The sequence below is a fragment of the Equus przewalskii genome, chromosome 2 (genome assembly GCF_037783145.1).
Source record: "Equus przewalskii isolate Varuska chromosome 2, EquPr2, whole genome shotgun sequence".
NCBI lineage: Eukaryota > Metazoa > Chordata > Mammalia > Perissodactyla > Equidae > Equus > Equus przewalskii.
In genome coordinates this window covers 14806131-14830024 of record NC_091832.1, presented here as the reverse complement: position 1 = coordinate 14830024, position 23894 = coordinate 14806131, and the positions used below count along the sequence as shown (strand labels likewise).

The 23894-nt window shown below is 49.8% G+C and overlaps 1 protein-coding gene and 2 long non-coding RNA genes across 19 annotated transcripts in view; 1 reads left to right on the top strand and 2 right to left on the bottom strand.

Moving 5' to 3' along the window:
- Positions 1-23894, top strand: part of CFAP57 (cilia and flagella associated protein 57) — an 83364-nt gene that overhangs the window by 38154 nt on the left and 21316 nt on the right. For all 16 annotated transcript variants that reach the window (XM_070609937.1, XM_070609942.1, XM_070609947.1 and 13 more), the window contains 11 exons: positions 395-568; positions 2079-2240; positions 6413-6568; positions 7742-7835; positions 8449-8639; positions 12305-12478; positions 12749-12907; positions 15338-15481; positions 20323-20439; positions 21743-21877; positions 21960-22103. In XM_070609937.1, coding sequence (XP_070466038.1) covers positions 395-568; positions 2079-2240; positions 6413-6568; positions 7742-7835; positions 8449-8639; positions 12305-12478; positions 12749-12907; positions 15338-15481; positions 20323-20439; positions 21743-21877; positions 21960-22103 — 1650 coding nt within the window. The remainder of the gene's footprint in view (positions 1-394; positions 569-2078; positions 2241-6412; positions 6569-7741; positions 7836-8448; positions 8640-12304; positions 12479-12748; positions 12908-15337; positions 15482-20322; positions 20440-21742; positions 21878-21959; positions 22104-23894) is intronic.
- On the bottom strand, positions 138-22646 carry LOC139081918 (uncharacterized). 2 transcript variants are annotated; one of them, XR_011537414.1, is made up of 3 exons: positions 22532-22633; positions 12440-15355; positions 708-2217 (listed from the first exon to the last, which is right to left on the bottom strand). It is a non-coding gene; the product is annotated as an uncharacterized lncRNA (long non-coding RNA). The 2 variants fall into 2 exon arrangements; XR_011537415.1 differs by lacking the exon at positions 12440-15355 and having other exon boundaries at positions 138-2217; positions 22532-22646.
- On the bottom strand, positions 18081-20028 carry LOC139081920 (uncharacterized). The gene is made up of 2 exons (XR_011537417.1): positions 19611-20028; positions 18081-18487 (listed from the first exon to the last, which is right to left on the bottom strand). It is a non-coding gene; the product is annotated as an uncharacterized lncRNA (long non-coding RNA).

Genomic DNA, 23894 nt, shown 5'->3' with positions numbered 1-23894 from the left:
GAGGCAAATTACTTACCATTTCTGAGGCTCTGCTTCATCATCTTTAAAATAGGGGAACAGGAACTACTTCAAAGGGGTTTTGTGAGGATTGAATGAGTTACAACATGTAAAAGCTATAGAACAGTGTTTTGCACATAGTAGGTACCATTTGAAGGTTTCCTTTTATTAGCGTTATTTCTAACCGCATAACTGTTTATGCATCAATCAAGCGGCCAAGAAATATTTCGTTTGTGCCTTTTATGTGCTAGGCACTATGCCAGATGCTATAAAGAACACATTTTGAAAATACAGAATTTGCCCTAATATTGCTATTAGAGTAGAAGACGAGAATGACATGGGGACACGGGGGATGTGGCTTAGCCTCTCACCCTGAACAGAGCTGTGTGTGTTCCAGGTCCTTCGAGAGACGTCAGCGTTTGACGTCACCTACACAGCCATTGCCATCTCGCATTCCGGGCGCATGATATTTGTGGGCACCTCCCTGGGAACCATTCGTGCGATGAAGTACCCTCTGCCTTTGCAGAAAGAATTCAATGAGTACCAGGCTCACGCTGGTCCTGTCACCAAGGTGAGAGGGGAGCCTCTCCTCGGGTCCCAGTCCCAGAACTAGCTCTCGTGGATCTGCTTGATCCTGCCCTCCACATCCCTTCTTCATCCCTTCAACCTCCCAACCTCTTTGCTCTCCTTATTGATTCATCCAGCCATCCATTCCATAGACATTTATTGGCTATTAATATTCTTTGTTTAAATTACTCCAAGGAATTTATCCTAGGCAGTAATCAGAGATACACCTAAAGATTTATGTATAAGGTTGTTCACCATGATATTATGCATAATAATGGGCCATTTGAGAGGTGCTGTAGCCTCCACCCCCATCTCCTTTACTAGGGCCAGTGCACTCGTCTCCTAGCTGCTGTGAGCCTTGGCTGCTGGTGGCTCACAGCTCTCCTCCTCCTCCTCCCAGAAGTGCCCTGAACTAAAAGGAGTTCTAGCCCAGGAGATAGCCCCTGCCCCTCCCTGAGGGTACAAAAGGGCTTCCCTTGCGAGTGGTAACACAGCACACATTTGTAAATTGTCCCTCCCCTCTCCCTTCTGAAAAAGTAGTGTCCATGTTTACATTTCCATGTAAAACTGAAGAACAGGCACTGGGAAAAGGTCTCTCCTCCCCTCTCTCATTCCAATTTGAACAACACCAACACCTGTGGTCGCGTAGGTCGGGGGCACTACTGCCGCAGCAGGGGGAGGGGGCTGATGGGGGGACCCAGGTTCACATGCGCCACCACTGCAGGCAGCGGGGCCAGAGTCATGAGCATCGCCACAACTGGAAGGACAAGGGCTGCAGGCCCTGCCACCTCTGTCACACAATTCCCTGTGGCCGCAGGGCAGAGTCATATGCGCCACCTCTGCTGCTGCTATCAGGCTCCCTGGGAGCGTGGCTTGGAGGCTGAGATGGCTGGCGCGGCCTCTGCTGTTCCCCCGGTTCCACCTCCTCTGTGTATTCCAATCCACGCCCCTTCAGATGTGCCGATGTGTGGATTTCTCCACAGTCCTGGTGTGTTGGGCGGGGGAATCGCTGTTGAGTTATGGAGATTTTACTAGCTGTGGCTTGAAGGGGAGAGACAAGGGGAGCATCTCATAGTACCGTGATGCTGACCTCACTCCTCTCGTCATAGTTTTAATTTGCATTTCCTAATGGCTAATAATGCTGAACATCTTTTCATGTGCTTATTTGCCATCTGTATACCCTCTTTGGTGAAATGTTTTCTTATCTTTTGCCCACTTTCTAGTTAGATTGATTGGGGTTTTTCTGTTGAGTTTTGAGAGTTCTTTATATAATCTAGGTAATAATTGACTCTTAAGATTCCAAATCCACAAAGAACATAGACATAGCCTTGCTTCTTTTATTCCGTAACGGAAGTCCATGAGGGCTCCTGTCTCGTTCTTACTTAGGATGGAGTCTTCCTCCCCATAAGGCTGCGCCCAGGCTTTCATGGAGGGAGGACGTGCACAAGAGCTGGCTCAGTCCTGGTCATCCATGGCCTCAGAAAGCCTCCTCTCCACCGTCTTTTTCTCTTCAGGTATTGCTCACCTTTGATGACCAGTTCCTCCTGACCGCTGCTGAGGACGGCTGCCTGTTCACCTGGAAGGTCTTTGATAAGGATGGTCGGGGAATCAAGCGAGAGAGGGAGGTGGGCTTCGCCGAAGAGGTGCTTGTTACTAAAACAGACATGGAAGAGAAGGTAAGAGTCAGATCTAATGAAGGGGGACCTGGAAATTCCTTACCAGACTGCCTCCAAACTCCTCGGACTGGCATTTGAGGCCCCCTAGAGCCTGGCTGCGCCCAGTGCCCAGCGCAGACTCCGGCGGCTCCCTGCACATTCTCCACCCACACCACCACGCTGTCCTCCTTGCTGCCACTTGATTCTGTTTCCTCCTCACCCCGCCTGTCGTTCTGCCACATGATCATCTTGACTTACACTGTGCTCCACCTTGAGCCTGTGAGCTGGCTTTCCTTCTCCTCCTGTTTGAGAGCAGGAACCATGATATACAATTCTCTTGTGTGACCAACAGTTTCCAGCACATGCTAGGCACGTGGAAGACAATCAATAAATATTTATAAAATTGAATGGACAAACTGAATATGCCAGTTGTACCTGTGAAACTTAATAACTGCTAGTGGAGCCTTCCTTTTTTAAAGGAAAAAAAGAGGTATTTAGGAAACATTCCTGAAATCCGCTCCTCTTAATAATAAACAATAATAGAAAAATAACCAAAAATTTTTTAGGTCTGCCAAGAACCAAGCATGATGCTAATTACTTTATAAGTATTTTTTTTTTCATTTAAATGTCACAACATCTTTATGAAGAAGGTACTCTTATTCTCCCATATTTCAAGAAGTGAGTTTGGAGAGGTTGAATGATGTGTCCAGAGTCACAGAGCTAGTAAGTAGTAGGACCAGAGTTCTGATCCAGATTTATTCTGGAGCCTGCTCTCTTCATCACTAACAGAAGGGCCTTCCCTTCTCTTAATGCAGTAACATTCTGTAAAGATGCATTTTGCAGAACTGTGAGCGCTTACCTCTGTACCACACTCCCTAAGGGAGAAGATGAGTGGATGGCAAACCCACGAGGCTCACAGAGGAATCCCAAGGCTATGTACTCATTGCTGTTCATCCAGCATCCAAAGTGCATTTATTGAATACCTACTGTTTACTAGGCACTAGGGATGCGTGTGTGAAAAGACAAGCCTGGGCCCTGTGATCAGGAAACTGAGTCAAGTGGGGGATAGAGAGAAGTCCAGCCATCAGAACAGCAATGCCAAAACAGCCTGAAAGCAAGATGTTAGGTCCCTGGCATGTCCCGGAGATCCCTTCTAGAGCTCCTTGGAAGTTTCTGCGGGAAAGGCAAAGTGGGAGGAAAGGGTGAGGGAGAAGCTGTGAGAGTTAAGGTCTGCCCTGCTGCAGGCAGGCAAACATGTCTCCTCCCCTTCCTTCTTCTCTCTATTTTCTTCTCTCTTCCTCCCAGAGGGTAGGGGGAGAGACCAAATAGGAGACACCAGTCTGCACCAAAAGCCTCAGGTGTCTGGGCTGCCTCCTGACCGCAGCCCCCAGCTGGGCCTGACAGAACTGCTGCCAAGCTGGATTGACTAGTGTATGTACTGCTCGTTTCTTGAAACTCCCTTCTCTCTCAGCATCTGAGACCACACCCATTATTCCCTGTAAGCCTCTCAGACTATTCCTCCTGGGCTCCCGGCTCCCTCCCTGGCTCTTTCTCACATTTGCCAGAATTCCCAGCTCTCTTTTTTTCCTTTATATTCTCTGACATTCTTTGTAACTATCTCTCAGACCATGATTTACACACTCATTCAGTCATTCACTTATTCATTCATCCAATTAGTATTTACAGAAGGGTCTGCTAGGTGCCAGACACTGTACTCAGGTCTGGGATTACAGAAATGAGACATAGAGGGTCCTTTAGCTTATAGCGTGGGAGGATGTGTGGGTAAAATCAAAAAGGGAATAACGGGTGTTATGAAGGAGTGATGCTGTGGGGGCACAGGGGAAGGGACCTGACCCAGGCCGGATGGCGCCAGAGGAAGTGAGCCTTGCACAGAGCCTTCCGGAACAAATGGGAAAGGGCGTACCACACTGAGGAATGAGTGTGTGCAGACAGAAGAGAGAGGTTGCTTTGGGAAAGATGCTCCTAGCTAGGTTGGACTGAAGAATGGAAGGTGCACCAGAGAGACAGGCTGGAGAGAGAAATGGAGATCATGAGGGGCCTTTTACACCATGTTTTAGACGAAGGACCCATTAAGTTATGGAATGAGTCGATCGATTTCCATCATGGACAGACTAATCTACAGCAATGTGGAGAATGAATTGAGGAAGGATGATGAGCAAGTGTCTCCAACGCAACATGTCAAAAACCAATACATTTATCATTCCCACCAATACATATATTCCACTAGTCCACGGAAGACCCCCAGCATCACTTATTCATCTGATAATTATTTTTTTAGTACTGACTATGTTGCTGGTCCTGTGATAGGCTCCAGGGATAAAGTATTGAAGCAAGACAGGCCAAGTGCAACCCACAGGGAACAATCTGGCTGGGGAGACAGTCTCCATCCATGGTCCTCTCAACTTCACCCTACACCCAGGCAGTCACCACGTTCACTAAAATCTCTCTCTCAAATCTTTTCATTCCTCTCTGCTATCCCACCCCACCTCCCTTCAGGCCCTTACCATCCCCTATCTGGATTATGTGATCCCCTCCCAACTAATTCCTCCCCCTACTTGCCATCAGTCCTTCTCTAATCTAGCCCATGTTGGACATTGCCATCAGAGAGGGCTTTCTAAAGCCCAAATCAGCTTAATCAGGTTAGGTGAGGCGTACCTTCAGAGGCCCTCTAGGATAGAATCCTAGTTTCTTAGCTTGGCCTGCAAGAACCTTGATGGTCTGACCCTGTCTCAACCTCTTCTCCCTCTGCCTCCCACCCACACCAAATGACAGATGGTACGCTGACCAGGCATCCTCGCTCTTACCCTCCTGACTTGGCACATGCAACTTGTGTTCATCCCTCATCTCGGTACTTCCTGTGTACCAGGACTACACTAGTCTGCAGTCCAGGAATGCAGAAATGGTATAAAACGTTCCTTGTTCTCGATTCAGCCACGGGCAGCAGGGGAGACAGACCAGAAAAGGTGAGATAGGGATGTGTAGGGAGGAATCATAGGTGAGCAAGAAGAAAACACCTGTGTTCTCACCCACTCTGTCATCAACATTAACTTTTTTAGGAAATGAGTGGTATGCGTATCACAGTATTTTTAGAAAACATCAGCATTGGTGAATACAGTAGATTGGAGTAAGAAGACACTATATGGGGGCTGGCCCCGTGGCCGAGTGGTTAGGTTCGCGCGCTCCGCTGCAGGCGGCCCAGTGTTTCGTTGGTTCGAATCCTGGGCGCGGACATGGCACTGCTCATCAAGCCACGCTGAGCAGCGTCCCACATGCCACAACTGGAAGGACCCACAACGAAGAATATACAACTATGTACTGGGGGGCTTTGGGGAGAAAAAGGAAAAATAAAAAAAAAAAAATCTTAAAAAAAAAAAAAAAAAAGAAGACGCTATATGTAAGGACCAGCAAGGCAGGAAGAGTTAGGACCTAAATTAAAGTAATAATATGCCAAAAGAGGCATCACAAACATCGAGAGGGACAAATTGACAGTCCTGGGAACCACCCAGCTTTGGGCACTCATCACAATTTGTAATGATATGTTTATTTAGCTGCCTCCAAAGATTATAACTTCCATGGGGGCAGGAATCATGGTTCTACAAACATTTTTTGAGTGCCTACCGTGTATCAGGTACTGTTCTAGGTACTTGGGATACATCAGCAACCAAAACCAACAAAGACCTCAGCCTTCTTGGAACTTAAATTCTAATGGGGGAAGAAGACAAAAGACAATAAGCAAAATAAGTAAAGTATATAATATACTAGAAAGCACAAGGTCTAAGGAAACAATTAAAAGCAGAGCAGAGTAAGGGGGGGTCAGTGGTGCTGGGAATGGGAAGGAGAGCGTAGCAGGATCAAAGAGTGTGGTCCAAGTAGACCTCATTGAGCAGGTGATGGTTACGCATATATGAAGGAGATGAGAGAGTTATTAGCATGATGCCTGGCATGCAGTAGGGCTCACTGAATATATGTTGTGAAGTTAGAGGAAAAAGCTTGTATGTCTCCTAGTTTTTAGTCTATGAGTCTTGTGGGGACAAAGTGACGAGTTCTGGTTGAGACACATGAGTTGGAAGCTAAGCAGAGCTGTAGGTCTCAGAGAGCTCAAGGCCACAGGTTTAAATAGTCCGATTCACCCCCATGTGAATGTTCTTGATTCTGGTGTCCTTCTCCTAAAGGCCCAGGTTATGTTGGAGCTGAAGACTCGTGTGGAAGAATTAAAGATGGAGAACGAGTATCAACTTCGACTAAAGGATATGAACTATTCGGAGAAGATTAAGGAGCTAACAGACAAGTTCATCCAGGAAATGGAGTCCTTGAAAACAAAAAACCAGGTCTGTTGAGAGACTGAACCAACAGCCACAGATCACAAGAAATTTCCTATTTACTCAAGATGGAACCAGCATACACTCAAACAATAAGATATACGATAACATGCGATTTTAAAACATAGCTGATAACGTCAGAAACGCTTACAACAAAGTGCTAAGTGGGAAAAAGCAGAATATAAAACTGTCTATAGTGAATGATATTAATTAGGTAAAATAAATACACACAGAACAATTTTCAAGGAAATAGCTAACAGTGTGATTATCTCTGGAGGTTGGCATTATGGATGACTCAAATTTTATTCTTTATACTTTTCTGTAATTTCTAAATTCTCTACAATGAGAATATGTTACTTTTATTATCAAGACAAAGATGAAATGGAAAGGAAACAAGAAAAACAAAGTATAGAAAGGGAAGAGCTAGCGGAAGATTGATCTCTGGGTTGTCAGTAGGTTAAATAAAACTAGTCCAAATGGTCTTCCTATTGTTAGGTTTGGTCCAGGGCCCTCCCAGAATAATTTCTTTGTTCTGCGCAAATCTGACTGGCCCTTCATCCAAACCCCACAATTTTTTGCTCAAAGGATATTTGTTTTTTTACGCTATCTCCTGACTCACACGAGGCAGAGAGTTTGACTTAAAAAAAAAAAAAAAAAAAAAAAACCTGGCTATTAGTTTTATTATTTCATTCATTTAATCCGAAAACATTGATTTGGTGCCATTTGTAAGCTAAGCACAAAGTTAGGTCCTGGGGATGGGCCCTCCCCTGCCTGCAAGGAGCTTTCCTGATTGATTAAGGAAAACAGCTTCTTGGAAGCCAATGCATTGACATAGCCAAGGATTTAGTTGGCAACAGTGTACAGACAACAGAGGATTCAAGTGAATCCTTAATTTTTCAAGCCAAAAATCCATTTGCTGTGTGTCCAGAACTGAACTCATCATTGACGAGACCCATTTCGTGGAAGGATATAAAGAGAGACAGCACAGAACTTTCAGAGCAGAATGTAATGTAAATAAAATGTGAGAGCTTGCTTCTTGCTCATACGACAGGGCTTGGTGCACAATAAGGGCTTCAGACACATTTGGGAGTGAAGGAGGATGGCACTTGTAAAATATGGTCTTGCCCTAGTGGTGCTTTCAGCAGATGTATAGAAATGAGAGCGTCTGAGTCTGTGTTTTAGGTTTTAAGAACAGAGAAAGACAAGCAGGATGTGTTGCATCGTGAACGCGTGGATGACCTCCTGGAAAAGCAGAGCCGGGAACTGCAGGACCTGGGTGAGTCCTCACAGAGGCCGCGTGGTTAGGGAGGGGCAGAAGTCTGACAGTCCCCCAGACCTAGGTGATATGGCCCAGGTAATATGGCTTTGTCTGTAAGCAGGCTGCATGTGTCCCCTGGAAGTCCCTGTGCTTTTTACTCCTGTATATTTACTCATTCATTAAACATGTCTTAAACCCCTACTGCATGCCAGTAGGAGACACAGCATTGTGGGTTTGGAGCTGCCTTGAGCCCCAGATCCACCGTGTCCTTGCTGTGTGCTCCAGACAGTCACCTAACCGCACCAAGCCTCAGTTGACTCTTCATAAAATGGGGCTACTAGTACCTGTTTTGCAGACTCAGGACATTCTTCTTGGCCCTGAAGCCCCAAGCACCCCTCTGTACTTTCTTGGAAACCTTTCTGCCTAGAGGGCAAAGGGAGAGAGTTTGGCTGCCCAACGAGACAATAGAGTGGGGGCCTAGTGAGAAAGATGGGCAGGCATTTGAATTTTGGGTTTGGAGGCAGATGCTCTAGCTGGTGGTGGAGGGGGTAGAAAAGCACCTAAGGCCCCTGGGTGTCCCTGAGGTTGGTGCCGCTGTGCCACCTTAAATCCCTTCCTTGCTTCTCTCCAGAATGTTGCAACAACCAAAAGTTGCTCCTAGAATATGAGAAGTACCAGGAGCTGCAGCTCAAGTCCCAGAGGATGCAGGAGGAATATGAGAAACAGCTTCGGGACAATGATGAGACCAGGAGCCAGGCCCTGGAGGAGCTGACTGAGTTTTACGAGGCCAAACTGCAGGAGAAAACTACCCTTCTGGAAGAGGTACTCCCAGGAAGCCAAGCTCTGCCCCCTTTCACGGTGCCATCCTGCAGGCCTGGCCTGCGAACGGCCCAGAGCACTGTGGGCACCCTCGCTTGACCCCTTTCCCTCCGGCAGGTGTTTCCTTCAGCCTTGTTCTACACTGTTTATGCATTTGTTTCTCTGTAGACCAGGGGACTCAGTCAGCTGGGAGGTGCTCAGTTCTCGAGACTGAAATTCCTTGGATAGACTAAGTTCATGCCTATGGTTGTATCCTTACTGTACCTTCAAACCTTAAGAACTGGGAGAGCTCCCTAGAAGAAGCTTATAGAACCTGGAGAGGAACAAGGGCCCTGAACGATGGGGAAGGTGGTTGCCTGAAACCCGTTAGCAACTTCTTCTGTCTTATAAGATGAAATCACTCCCTCACTGATTTAACAAGCACACACAGTGTCTTATTGGTTTACCAGCCTGGTGCTGAGTGGTCAGGAGAAATAGCACACTGTCCTGGTTCTCAGTCAGGCAAGGGAGGCGGTCACATAGACAGACACTCATGATACCCACAGAGGCAGACACAGGACAGTAGGAGAATGCAGACAAAGGCACTGCCCTGGCCTGCGAGGTCGGGGAAGGCTTGCAGGAGTTAATGAGATCCAGGAGGAATGTAAGTTGGAATTGACAGGAGACGGGGAGGTGCAAGAGGGAAGGGCATCCAGGCAGAGCAAAGTTACAGAATGTTCCAGCTGTTTGGGTTGCTAGAATATCTAGTTTCCCAAGATGAAGACGAGGTTGGAAGAGGCCAGATGGCCGCCTCTTCTGCGTGAAATTGCAGCAGATGGTGGGGGACAGGAGTCATGAAGGTGTGGAGTGATCTTTGAAAGGAATGACGAAGGAAGTGACCAGGAAGGGGACTGGCAGGCATGCAGCTGAGGGCCCAGCTGAGGTTGAGACATGCGTTCTGGTGGCATTAATCCTCCAGGCTGTGTGCTTTCCCACAGCAAGTAGGTCTGTGCGTGAGGAAGACACACAGCAGCCCTGATGCATAGCCGCGGTTTACTAAGTAGTGCCACAGAAAAATAAAGGTCGTCTGGTGACTAGCCACTGGGTCCAGGCCAGAGAGGGGTCAGTAAAGAACCAAGAGCCTGGAAGAGAGTGGAAGAATCAAGACAGGGCCGGGGGACGTGATGAGGCTGAGAGCTGGGCTGGCATATCTGGGTCCAGCAGAGAAATCGCCTGTGCTCGAAGAGCAGGGCCTGCATTTTAAGACTTCACAGGTGGCACCATTCCAGGGGATGGGCCTGGGAGTGGGTGGCTGCAGCAGAGTGGAGATTAAAGGTCAAGGCACCAGGAGACATTATAGGATCCTCTGGAACCACTCCTGATCATGGCAAGGAAGACCGTGAGTCAGCACCCGGAAGTCCTCTGTGAACTGGGCAGGTATCCACGCAGTGGGGGATAATCACAGTGAGGACAGAGTGGAGGTCTCCTGACAGCAGGAGCCTCGGAGCAGGCTGAGCCCTGACACAGGGCAGTGGCAGATAAGGGAATTCCACCCTCACCTGAGCCCGAGGCAGTTCCACGCTTGCACAAAGCACCCTGACTGGTCCCTGCCCACCTCCCCAGTCCCATTTCCGCCTGCTCCTGTCCAGCTCCCTCACATCCAACAATGTGGAGCAGCGAGAGTTTCCCACACAACCTCTGCGCCTCTGCTCAGGATCATCCCTCTTCCCCTGGCCACTTGTACCCATCCTTAAGGACTCAGGACAAGAGCCAACTCCTGGAGGAATTCTTCCCTAACTCCTCTCCCCTCCCACAGGGCTGAGCACCTTCCTTTGTGTTCTCAGGGCCCCCAGACTCCTCTCTTCCACATGGCTTACACAGTGACATCATGCGTTTACTTCTCCTCTTCCTCCCAGGGAGCTTCTCCAGGGTAGGGACTGTGCCTCGCTTGTCACTGATTCTCAACACCCAGCACAGGGCCAGCATGTTCCAGACGCTCCAGAAATGTTTGTTGACATCCAGTGAGCTGATCCAAGCTCTGCCTTTAGGGATAATGAATCTACCAGAGGGGAGAGAGCCTGGTCTTCCTCCCAGGACCTCCCACAGGGATTACAATGCATTTCTTCCTTTGGGTCAATAGATTTCAACTCAGAGCTTTCCTAGGTGGCTTCCACCTGGCATGCCATCCTCCTAACCTGGCTAGGCTTCTTTTACCTTTTAGCAACATCTACCAGACCAAGAGCAAGGGTCTGAGGGCCACTGTAGCCTGCCGATAGAGCAGACCTTGCCAGGCTTCTGTCTAGCAAGAGTCTGGTGCCCAGTGATGGGGAAAGAGAGAAGTGTTTCTCAGGAGGCTGTTGAGCTCAGTTCTAAAACTATCTCGTCTCTTTTAACCCCCAAAGCACTCAGTCCAGGGGGCATACATGCATCCTAGGAGAATGCCAGGGTCAGTATGAGAGGAAAGCGATTGATCCTGACCTAATCTAAAATTTCCACCACTTAGTGGAAGTAAGCAAAGGGGAGTCATGCCCTAGTCACTTCCTACACTCCACTGCCAGCGTATGAGCTCTAGGCTTTTACTCATTCTGCACCAATTATGTACTAGATACTGTGCTGGGTGTTGACAGTGGTGAGCAGAGAGATGTGGTCCTGCCATCAAAGAGCTCCCCTGCCCGTGGAGGAATCTGTCAAACAGGCAATTACAGTATAACTTAACACGACAGCAGACATGCAGGCCTCCCACCGGAAGTGATAGCTGAGCGAAGAGCTGAAGGAAGACCAGGGGAGAGCCACAGGAAGAGGGCTGAAAGCAGAGGCAGAGCGTGCGCCAGGGCCCAGCAGCTGAGGAACATGCACATTTGGGGAACTGAAGTTAGTTTACTCTGGCGAGAGATTGCGGTAGGAGTGATGGCTGAGGCCGGAGAGTTAGCCAGAGCTAACTCACGTGGAGCCTTGTGGACCCAGCTCGAGAGTCTGGACTCTATCCTGAAGACAAATGTGAGCCATGCAAGGCTTTTAAGTTGGGAGTGGCACCATCAGGTGTATGATTTAGAGAGCTCCCCTTGCCTAGAGAATAGGAATGGACTAGAGGGAAGCAAGACAGGGGCAGGAGGCCGGTTAGGAGACTGAGACAGCTGTCAGGCCAGAGATGACATCGGCCTGGGCAGTGGCAGAGGCATAAAGAGAAGTGGATGGGTTTGAGAACCCTGTGAGAGGTGAAAAGGGCAGGAGTGATAGGATTAAGGAGAGGGAGGGCAGAATCAAAGATGCGCTCATTCATTCAGATATTTACTGAGTACCTGCTGTGTACCAGTGTGTGTTGTACACTGGGAGGGCAATGGTGGGCATAATAGGGCTTCTGCCCTCGAGGAACTTACATCTAATGGGAGGGACTATCAAGTAATTTCATAAATAAATATACAATTACAACTGTCACAAGTTGAGTGAAGGAAGGATAGAGGGAGCGTGGGTGTCAGTGTGAAGAAAGAAGGGAAGGCAAAAGGACAGACAGGAAGAAAGTGGAAGGATCAAGAGACCCATGGCCTTGGTTTCTGTTTCTGGAATAACACTTGGTCTCCCATTCTCCTTGGTAAGCCTCATACGCTCTCTTCCCATCCCAGGCCCTCTTAGCACAAAGGTGTCATGTGCCCTGTCTCCCCCAACCACACACTCTCCTCTGTCTGAGCCAGGCACAGGAAGATGTCAGGCAGCAGCTGCGGGAGTTTGAGGAGACCAAGAAACAAATTGAAGAAGATGAAGACCGAGAAATCCAAGATATCAAAACCAAGTATGAGAAAAAGCTTCGGGATGAAAAAGAGTCAAACCTGCGGCTCAAAGGAGAAACGGGCATCATGAGGAAGAAGGTATCGTGCTGTTTCCTGAGAGGCCCCGGGAGTGGACAAGGGGCCACTTGTCCTCTCTCTAGAGCCTCTTGATGAAGACAGTCCATCCTCACTCAAGGCTGTGGGACAGGATCTTATGGGACAGAATAGTGCATCATCCGTTTGGCCTGGGAAACTCCTGAACTGTCCCAAATTCTGATGGGGAGCTCTTTAAATTTACAGACCGTCGGGACGAGTGGAGATGAGTTCAAAGATTCTGGTGGTCCTTGTTGTTGCTCTTTGTATCTTTAGTTCAGCAGCCTGCAGAAGGAGATTGAAGAGCGAACCAATGACATTGAGAGCCTGAAGGGAGAGCAGGTGAAGCTGCAAGGAGTCATTAAGTCCCTGGAGAAGGACATCCTGAGCCTCAAGCGGGAGATCCAGGAAAGAGATGAGACGATTCAAGATAAGGTAAGGGCTCGTCTTCTGTCCTCCCTCGGCTGCCTTGATGGACCCAGACAAGGAGGACAAAGCTCAAGAGGGAGAGGGTCCCTGGCTTCTTGGATCACATTTGTTTAATTTGATGGGGGATGAGCGGTCAGTGAAGTGCCTGCTGTATGCTTTGGCACTGGGCTCATTGCTATAAACGCATCACATTCAGTTCTCCCAACAACCCAGGGAGCCATGAGCAACCCAGTTTTATCACTCAGGAAACTGAGTCCCAGAGGTTAAGTACCTCACTCAAGGTCATACAGTTTATAGGTGACAGAGGTGGCATGGGAACCTGAGTCGGCTGACTGCAAGGCCCTACTCTCCACCACTCCAGGCATCCTAGAGTGACCATCCCCGTGGACTGGGGGCTGTTCACCCACCCCATTGGCCCCACCATCCCCCTGATCAGGGAGGAACTCCCCTGTGGTTGGCCCTATAACTGCCCATACCCCAGAAAGCTGGTATCACATTTCAGGATGCCTTTCCCACAAAACGCTTAAAAGACAGGCACGTCACATTTTGTGAGGCAAACCACCTCAATATCCAGATTTTCATATGATCCTCTTGAGCAAGTCCAGGCTCCGTGCCCTCTTCTCCATCACCTCTGCCACTACTGCCTTCATCGGCAGAGTTCTCCAGCGGGTGAGAATGTGGGCTTCAGGACTGGTTCACTAGGTTCCAGCACAGGCTCTTCCGTGTGCCGGTCACAGGACCTTGGGCAATTTCCCTTAGCCTTTGCTTTCTCACCTGTGAAATGGGGCTCCTCAGGGAGTCTGATAAGGATGAAATGAGAAGTTCCTGCGTGTGCATGTTTGTGTGTGTCTGCGCATTCTTTTGTAGGGAAGGTCCAAAGCTCTCCAGATTCTCAAAGGGAGGTTTGGACAAGAGAGGTTAAGACCTCCTGCCCTAGAAAATTGCAGCCGTCTCCTGATGGGTCTCAGGGCCTCCCTACCCGCTTCCTCCCCCGCTCCCTGCCACCATACTCTGTAATTATGTCACTCTCCCACTTAAAATTCTCTTATAGCTCCCCATTGCCTGTGGCAGGGGTCAGCAGACTTTTTTGTGTGAAGTCGAGGTAGTAAATATTTTAGTCTTTGCAGGCAGTATGGTCTCTGTCACAACTACTCATTTCTGCAGATGTAGTGTAAAATCAGCCTTAGATAATACATAAATGCATGGGAGTGGCTGTGTTCCAATAAGACGTTACAGAAACAGGCAACAGGTCAGATTTGACCCTAGGGCTGTAGTTTGCCAGATCCTGGCCTCCTGGATAAATTCTGAATCCTTTAACCCAACATGTAAGACCCTTGCCTCCCTGCCCCGCTCCCCTCCAGCCTCATTTCACCCTTCCACTATGAGCCACCACCTTACACTCACACAAGTTATTCTCAGACCCTCAATACATACTCCGCTTTCTGTGTCCTCCTCTTTTACAACACCTGTCACAGTGTAGGGTGACATTTGTTGACACATCTGCTTTCCCAGCTAGTGTTTTCTCCTTAAGGACAGGGACTGTATTGTATTTACATTTGGAATCCCAGACCTTGGTGAAAGGTCTTCATGCGGTAAATGTTTGGCAGATGGATAGACCTACATTCTAATTGCTGTTGCCTTGCAACAAATTACCCCAAAACTTAGTGGTGGAAAACAACTGTTTCATTATGCTCACAGAGTCTGTGGGTCTGGAATTTGAACAGGGTACGACAGGATGGCTTGTCTTTGTCCCCAGTGTCTGGCGCCTAGCTGGACCTCTGTCAAGGGTGACTCAAGCCGCTGGGGGCTGGAAGATCAGCATCCACGGGCTTCTTCAGTCACATGTCCAGCCCTTGGCCAGGATGGCTGGGAGGCTGGGCTCACCTGTTACTCTCGACCAGAGACCAAACATGCTCTCCAGCCTGGAGGTCTCAGCGTTCTGGGACTTCTTACATAACTGACAGCCTCCCCGAGACCACGTGTCCCAAGAGAGCTGGGTGAAAGCTGCTTGGCCTTTTCTGAGCTAACCTGGGGAGCCACACAGCATCACTTGAGCTGCGTTCTCCGGGTTACAAGCAAACCACCAGTCCAGCCAGATGCAAGAGGAGGAAGTTAGGTCGTACGTCCTGGCAGAGAAGCATAAGTCACACTGAAGAAGAGCATGTGGGACAAGAGATGCCATCGAGGCAAGCTTTGGAAAACAGCATGGGCCACTCTCTATATATGAGTGAGTGAGTGAATGAACCAAGTCCTGGTGCAGAAGCAAGCAGCCAGTGCTGCAGCCCATGGGAGAGCCAGCCTTTGTACCCCCAGCGGGGAGAGCATCTGTGGCCTCCTCAAGCAGGAGGTCACAGGATTTACGTTCTTTGCCTGAAGGGACTCCATGTCCCAGGGCCTCCTGATAGCTCTCTCACTTCTCTCTCGTCTCACCCACAGGAGAAGCGAATCTATGACCTGAAAAAGAAAAATCAAGAACTAGAGAAATTCAAGTTTGTGCTCGACTACAAAATAAAGGAGCTGAAGAAGCAAATAGAACCTCGAGAGAATGAGATCAAGGTGATGAAGGAACAAATACAAGAGGTGAGAAGCCATCTGTGACACCCTGGCCTCTGATACCCGCTGCCCCTTCCCTGACTCTCCATGGCTGTCCTGGGGGGAATGGAATGAGGCTCCCCTCACAGCCCCTCCCTGCTCCCAGGGTGTGTGCAGCCTCCATTCCACAGAGGATGCCACAGGGAAGGCCCAACCAGGGGCTCAGTTGTGCAAAAGTGAAAAGCTCTGGGATCTGCTGCGGGCCCTTGGGGTGGACTTTGGCCCTACGGGCACCTTGGTGTGCTGCTCTGGACCCTCAAAGGGAAACCTCGGCTGTTGGGCCTTCAGCCACCAGGGGGCATTGTGTACCCAGCCACCAGCCTGGTGCACAAGAAAGCACACCCCTCCCAGTCAACAGTTTTTCTCAGCCTGGAAATGTTGGTTGGGGCCCTAGGCAAGGCGTTTCATGTTTGGAGTAAACCTGGTAAAGAATGGGAAGTCATCAAAGGCTCTCGAGCGGGAGGGTGGCATAATTGTGTGTGTTCTGGGGAGCAAACAGGATAAAGGTAGAGAGGAGTGAGATCAGAAGCGAGATTAGACGAGATGGACAAGAGCTGCGGAGAGTCCAGTGAAGTACAAGTGTTCCCCCTTTGGCCCCTCTGTCCCACACTCACTGCATTTCGTCATGACAGCTTTACCTGTCAGCCTCCGCTCCCTGGGCAGAGAGAGCTGAATGCCTGACTTCCACCTGCGCCCCTTGCCTGTCCCTCAGTCAGTGGCAGCGCCAGGTGCCCACGGCAGACACGGGCACTCCTCTCCATTTCTACCTTCCCGTGACTCCTATACCCACTCGTCACCGAGCCTATCTGATGGATTTCCAAACGATACCTCAGATCCAGCCCCCCTTCCCCTCTGCTGCCATCACCCTGGTCCAGGCCTCTGTCATCTCTCATCTAGACTTAACTCCAGCCTCCAACCTGGTCTCCACATAGAGGCCACAGCAAACCCCCAGTGGTATCCCATCCCACCTAGAATAAAATCCGCACTCGGTGCTGAGACCATGAGGCCCTGCGTCTCCAGCCTCGTCTCCAGGCTCCCTCGCCCTGCTCCAGCCTGCAGCCTCTCTCACAGTTCCCAGAACAAGCCCAGCTTTTCCCATATCAGGACCTTTGCTGCTCCTTCTGCCCAGAAGGCTCCCAGATCTTCACGTAACTGGCTTCTTCCCGTCTTTCAGGTCTCAGCTCACATGTCACCTCTTCAAGGAAGCCTTCCCTGATCTCCCTATCCAAAATAGCTTCCTGCTCCGCCTCCATTTTCTCTAATTGTGCTGAGCAAGGATAACAAATAAAAAGGCATCAGAGAGTGTTGATGGCCCAACTAGAACGGGATACGCAAGAGCTATGGTGGGGAAAAGCAAAAGCCTTTTCTCTACTGCTTCTAGACGGCAGTACAGAAGCCAGGTGATGGGATCAGTCCAGGGCTGGGGGCTGGGGGGCAGAAAGGCTATGTCCTGTGGCAGTGACTTTCTCCCTAGCCTCTGGGATAAGGAATGATGTTCCCAGCTGATCACAGAGCTGCCTCCTCTGGACCTGCTGCCATTCTTGAATGACTTCAGGCCCAAAAATGGCAGCCCAAGAAGATGAGAGAAAGAGCAGAGGCCCCACCTGCCTGGAAAGTCAACGTGCCGCAGGCCCCTGAAGTCACTGCCGCATTTCTCCCTCCTCATTTGACATATTTGTCAACTGGATTTAAGGTTGGGTCAGTTCTTTCCACCCCAACACACCAGGGAGGTTATTCACTTTCCTGTCAGTAACTTGGCCATGGCATTGGTCCTCAGCAGAGAATTCGCCTGCACCTTGGGGGTGATTCAAACAGAGCCCCTCCTACCCCCATCCCCACCCCATGCCAGTTGCTGCCAGGGCTCATATCTGGGCCTGATTCCTCCCCCAGGGGCCTCTGACCTTAGGGCTTCCTCTGGGGGTCAGAGCCACGTTTGGCCCACCCATGGCGGATCTCCCGTGAAGTTACTATTCCTACGAGAAGGAAGCCATAAGCCCTCGGCTCATTTGTAGAGCTGAGACCTCTGTGGATGGAAACGTGATACTTCCCTGATTCGGAGACCTCCACTGTTCCAGCTTCTCTTTGATGAGACATGACTATCTCCTTCCTAGGGGAGAAGTTTCCAGAACCTTGTCATTTTACTTCACACTCTTTAATTTATTCATCTAGTGCAGAGTTTCTCAACCTCAGCACTGTTAACATTTCGCGCTAGATAATTCTTTGCTATGGGGCTGTCCTGTGCATTGTAGGATGTTTAGCAGCATCCCTGGTCTCTACTTACTAGGTGCCAGTAGCCACCCTCCCCCTCCCCAAGATGTAACAACCAAAAATGTCTCCAGATGTTGCCAGATGTCCCTAAGGGACAAAATACCTCTCCTCTGCTCCCCGCATTGAGAATCACCGAATGCAATGAATAACACATGGCAAAGTAGATGGCATTTCCACACCAGGAAATGGATGCTTGTTCTCACATCCTAGGCTAGTCTCCTGCCTGTCCGGCCAGCTACCCAAATTTGACATATTTCACCATTTTTCTATGAAATAGATTTTTTTTTTTGAGGTAACATTGATTTATAACACATATACATTTCAGGTGTTCATCATTATATTTCAGTTTCTGGGTAGACTACATCATGTTTACCACCCGGAGACTAATTACCATCTGTCACCGTACACATGTGCCCTATCACCCCTTCCGCCCTCCTCCCTCCCCCCTGAAATAGATTAGTTTTATTCTCAGCATGGTTTGGGCTTTGCCTGTATCACCTCCTTTCCGACCTAATCTGTCATTGCTGACTTTAAGACTGTAGAGAAAGAGGCACAGCCAGCTGCAGGCACTCAGACATGACCTTGGAGAAGCCCGTTTCTCTCTTCCAGCTGCCATTTCCTCGTTCTAGGAGAACATCACCTCTCCTGGGCCACAGCGGGAGCCTGCAGACTGTTCTGCCTGGCTCCAGTCTTGCTCTCTCCAGTAGACCCTCCACATCAGGACTTCTAAGGCATAAAACAGATTGTGCCAGTCTTTGGGTAAAACACGTCAGTGGCTCCCTGAGCTTTGGGGATAAAGGCCAAACTTCCTACTGGTTTAAACATCTGGCCAGGACAAACGCTGAACTTCTCACCATTCAAGCCCTTGCCCTTGCGCCCTGCATGACCCAGCTCAGCTGACCTCTCCAGCCCCTCTCCGTCTTCCTCCCATGCACCCCTCCTGCTGCCACCCTGGACCACTTGTAGCCTGCAGAGTTGCACCAGGCTGCCAAGGCCTCTGGTCCTCCTGTGCATTAGCTGTTCTCTCTGCCTGGAATTCTCCTTCCCCGTTTTGTCCTCTAATGCCTATTCCTCCTACAAAACCTGACTGAGCGTCCCTTCTCTGGGTGCCACCACCTCACCTCTGTGCACACACAGGGCCTTCTACCTCAACCGCAGTCAGGGTTTGTCCTGTTCCACCTTAACTTCCGGTTTACTTCTGTTGTCCCTCTAGAGCTGAGGCTTCTTGAAGACAGAAGCTACCTCTTAATCAGTTCTGCATCCCTACACCTACGGCGGCTGGCCCGCCCTTTCCAACATTCCTTCTTTAGCTGTGCAGATACCCACGCTCACAGTGTGTCCTCCATGAGGTGGCTTTACATAGCTCTGCCAGCATTGCACGTTCATCTCAGAAGGCAGCTGTTTCAGGCCCTCCTTGCTTCCCGCCCTGTGCACCCTTTGCCTTCTACCCTTGCCATGCATTCATTCATTGATATGAATATGTATTGAGTGCCGCCTTTATGCCAGGCATTCAGTCAAAGGGTGGCTCTGTCTGTACAAAATGCTCCCAACAATGAGGATAACATTCTTCTACAAGCTGCCCTTTCACGTCCAGAACGTGGCTGTGGCTCATTAGGGCCTCCTGGTACCCCAGAAGGTGGCCAAGAGCCTTGAAATCAGACCAGAGGGCCTGGGATGCACTACCAGGACTACTCCACGCAGCCGTGAAAACAGAGTAAACCCTTCCATCCCCCTCAAAGAGTCCACAGGCCTCTCTATTAACAGGAATACCAGTGTCCCCCAGATTTAGTGTGTAAATCACACATCACCCTTTTGCTTTTGGCAAAAATTAGGTCAACTGAGAGCTCACCTACAGCTAGTGTCATCCTAATCAGAAGATCCAGTTGTCATTCACATGTCTTTGGTTCAGACAAATGCAACAATGAATAACGGTCTTTCAGAAGCTCACTCGTGGTTTCTTCTTTTTCTTTTGAAGATGGGACACTCTCTTCAGTTGTACCTCTTAAGACTTTTTCAACAGAATGATGAGGCTGAGGTTCCTTCTCAGCTTCCTCTTTCCTGTTTCGTGCCTTTGACTGGGGATGCCTACATGCCGGCCCCTCTAAACTTTCTGCTTTAGAATCAACTCTGATGACTTGTGGCCCAAAGGGTCAAGATTCACTAATACAACTTCACAAAGTAGGCAAGGAAGGTGCTCCTTTGCAGGACCCTGCCTCAGGTTAGAGTTGAGGTTCCGGTACTTGAGAGTTACCAATTTCTAAGGAATTCTAGAAAAGAAGGTAATCAGCATGGTTGAAGGAACAGGGAAACTGAGGGGGAAAATTTCCTAGCCTGGCTGTAGAAACATATGATCTGGGTTAACATATCAGCCAAGGGGGTGGGGGCTTTGGGCATGGCAACGAGTAGGAAGAAAGGTTTTGTTCCAGAGGACGTGGGTGGGAACCAGAAAAGAAATGCCCAGGTATGAGGGGAAACATTCCCCCTGAAAGACTTCAGGTCTCAAATAAGTTTCACTCTCTTACTTTCTTACTCTTGATTCTTTCTTCCCTTGTTCTCTCTAGATGGAAGCTGAACTGGAGCGTTTCCATAAGCAGAACACACAGCTGGAGCTGCACATCGCAGAACTGTGGCAGAAATTAAAAGCCACTGATCAAGAGATGCGCAGAGAGAGACAGAAGGTGCGAGGAGTTTCGGAGTCTGGCAGTTCTTGGATTCGGGATCTGGCATCTCTCTGCAGCAGACAGCTGGCTTCTAAGAGACAGAGCCAGCCCATTGCTAAGATACATTCCCGTTTTAACTCACATCTTCCCTTGCTCATCACCCTGCCTGGTTTCAGACCCATGCAAGTTTACGTGACTGAATCCATCTGAGACGATAAAACAACTTTGGGTAAAGTGATCAAGGGGGTGGGAAGCCAGTTCATAAGAATGTGCACAGTGTTGGCTTGTTCGCCTAGGAAGAAACATGCTTAGAGAGGTCATTTGTAGTCAGTGGTTAAAGGCCTTGACTACCACAGTGCCGAGGCTAGGAGGACCTCAAAGATCATCTAGCCCAGTCTCTTTGTGTAACAAATAAGGAAAGCGAGGCCAGAGAGATTAAGAGGTTAAGAAACTTCACCCAGCACAGCTACTTAGTACATACAGAGCCCATATCAGGAACCAGGTTTTCTGGTCCCGGGCAGGACTTGGCAGCACCCTCACCCTCGGGCACAGGACATTCCGTAATGTTTATTGAAACAGACTGAATTTTTCCCTCCCCCACATTAAATATGGGCTCTGTGCTAGGTCATACCAGAAGCTGCAGAGCTACAAATGTGAACTGACACAGATCCTGCCCGTCACAGACTGAGGAGGTCAATAGCTGCTCTGTGGTGTGTGCAGAATAATTATAGTGCAAGATGGAAAATTGTGTAATACGAATAAAGGGCTATGGGAGCACAGAGAAAGGAAAGACTCAGTCACGGGTAGAGGGTGATGGGCATAGAGAAACCACGATGGAAGAGGGAAGACCTAGCTCAAGGTTGCAGATGAACCAGTCTGCCCAATTTTGTAACTTTTTCCCTACCCACTCACAGCAGCTCTCAGTAAGGATGACACTGGATGAGCTGATAAGGGGGACATGGAAGCCCTGGCCCAGGAACCACAAGAAAGAATCAATACTATCCATCTTGGCTCAGAAGGTAGTAAGGGCGACCACTTACGCCTCCTTTCATCTTTTAAGGCCTGTGGTCCTGAGAGGAATCCAGAGCCAAGAAAAGAATCCATTTGTGTGGCCCCTAAGGATGAAGCACAATGTGAGCCCTTCAGGCCCGGGGCCCAGCCCAGGACAGGTGCATGACAGTTGTAGTACCTCCGCCTCTCGGCTGTTTGCCCATCTAGGTCTCTGTGCCCAGTATGGCCCCTGGTGGTCAACTGAGTCTTGTCCCTTTCTGCTGCCGTTAGCAGTCCCTATAGTGCTAGAAGTCAGTGCCTCTGCTTGCAGGAGCGGGACTTGGAAGCGCTGGTCAGGCGGTTTAAGACAGACCTTCACAACTGTGTGGCGTATATCCAGGAACCCCGGCTGCTGAAGGAGAAGGTCCGAGGTCTCTTTGAGAAGTATGTGCAGCGGGCAGACATGGTGAGCCCTGCCTCCCATTCCCGCCCTCGCCCTCTCAACAGGGTCTCCCCTCCCTCCCTGACAGTCCTTTCTGCCCCATCAGGTGGAGATCGCAGGGCTGAACATGGACCTGCAGCAGGAGTATGCCCGTCAGCGGGAGCACCTGGAGAGGAACCTGGCCACTCTCAAGAAGAAGGTGGTCAAGGAGACCGAGCTGCACCGCACCGATTATGTCCGCATCATGCAGGTACCTGCACACACCCTGCAGCCCCTGCAGAGGCTACACATTCAGGGGTGAGAGGGCCCGTCCTCAGGGCTCCCCAAATGTCCCAGGGACCCACTAGCGTTCCCTAAAGCTTTCTCTTTGACTCCTCTCCTCTCACCTCCTGGAGCTCATCCCCTGTGACCATGGCCCAGAGCCCCGCCAAGAAGGTTTTCTAGGCATTTCCATGCTCACCCCTGCCCCACCAATGCCCCTTCATTTCTCCCTCCCCACTTCATTTCACCAGGCCCCCGATACTTTTTTCCGCCCCATCTTTAGCCAAAGCCCTCCTGTCTCCTGCCTCACTCTTCTCATTGACCCCTGTCCCCTCTGGACTTTGTCCACGTGACTTTAGCTCCCCCGAGTCACTCTGTCCTCCTCCTCTCCTGTTTCCAACTCGTACTTCCCCTTACTTTGTTTTGCTGCTTTTCATTCTGCTACCTGCATCATGTGGGCCCTGCTGGCGCAGTCTCTCCTCTGAACACGCCCGTCCCACCGCCTCTTCTGACTGTTCTGGTGCCTCAAGTCCCTACTCTTATCTCTTGGGTCCAGCGCTAACACACCCACCTGAAGAGTTGGCCTCACTCCAGTTTAATGAGCTCTCCACACCCACTCCCAGGATCCTTCCTGACCCCGTTACTGCCGCCTCCACTTATGCACATTATCAGGACTGCCAGGCGGGATTCTCCTGCCAGATTTCTGTTTGGGTGTCAGTATCATCTGAGACAATTAACGTAAGTTAATATCAGAAGAGAACATCAGAATCACATTTATGAGGCACATATCTTTTTATGTTCATGTTTCTTTAATGCCATAATTCAAATACTGGAATGGGGATGGGCTCTAGGTGGATTGAAATAAACCAGTTCCCAGCTTGGCCAACCCATATACAGCTGGGCTGAGCACACTGCAATTCAGGCTGGACACGGGCACAGCGGGTCTCATGCCATCTTACAACCAGCCCCTGCTTCAAAGCAGCCCACGCCATCAAACCACTGCCCGGCTCCTGGGCCGTGAAAGCAGTCAGAGGCCGAGAGACAGGAATGGATCTAATTCCTGGACCAGGGGGACTGCAGGAGCAGTCGTCAGCTGGTGACATTGTTCTCATCTGTGCCGTGCCACCAGAGCACAGGCCTAAGGGCTCCTCTAGGGGCTGGGTCCCTCTCTCCATGCCAAGCAGACACCCAAAGCAAGTGTCAATCCTGCAGAAGAAGGAAGAACAAAGAAAAGTGAGGACCCCAGGCTAGCCAGAGGGTACAAGTGGCAGTGTGAGCTGTGCAGGGCAGGCATCATCTCCTGTTTTGCTCCCCACTTCCTAGAGGGTGCATGTCCGCTCCTGCTGGGCCAGGGTGAAAGTTGGGGTGGAAGGAGCAGAGGAGACCCAAGCAGGCCTCCTGCCCAGTCCTGCCACTCTCTGATGGCTGGCAGAGGGAGCCGTCAACACGGGAAATCCCTAAAGAGTGTTTCCTCAGGCCACATTGTGAACTCATATGCTCTGGAGCCCTGTGGATCCATAGACAGGCCCCAGACAAGTGCAGGGGGCGAGGGGGCCCGGGAGGCAGAGCTCTGAGTCCCCACCCCTCAACCAGGGAGACTCCTTGCTCATGACAGTGGACTCTGTATAAGAGTTTGTTTGGAAGATTTTTTTAAATGAAAAACTTTCAAAACCACTGTTCTGGATGATAAAAAATGGTTTCCTTCTTTGATTTTAAGTTGAACGAGAGGTGTTGGCAGGGCCAGGCAAGGTGTCAGGGCAGGTGAAAAGGGAGTGGGCAC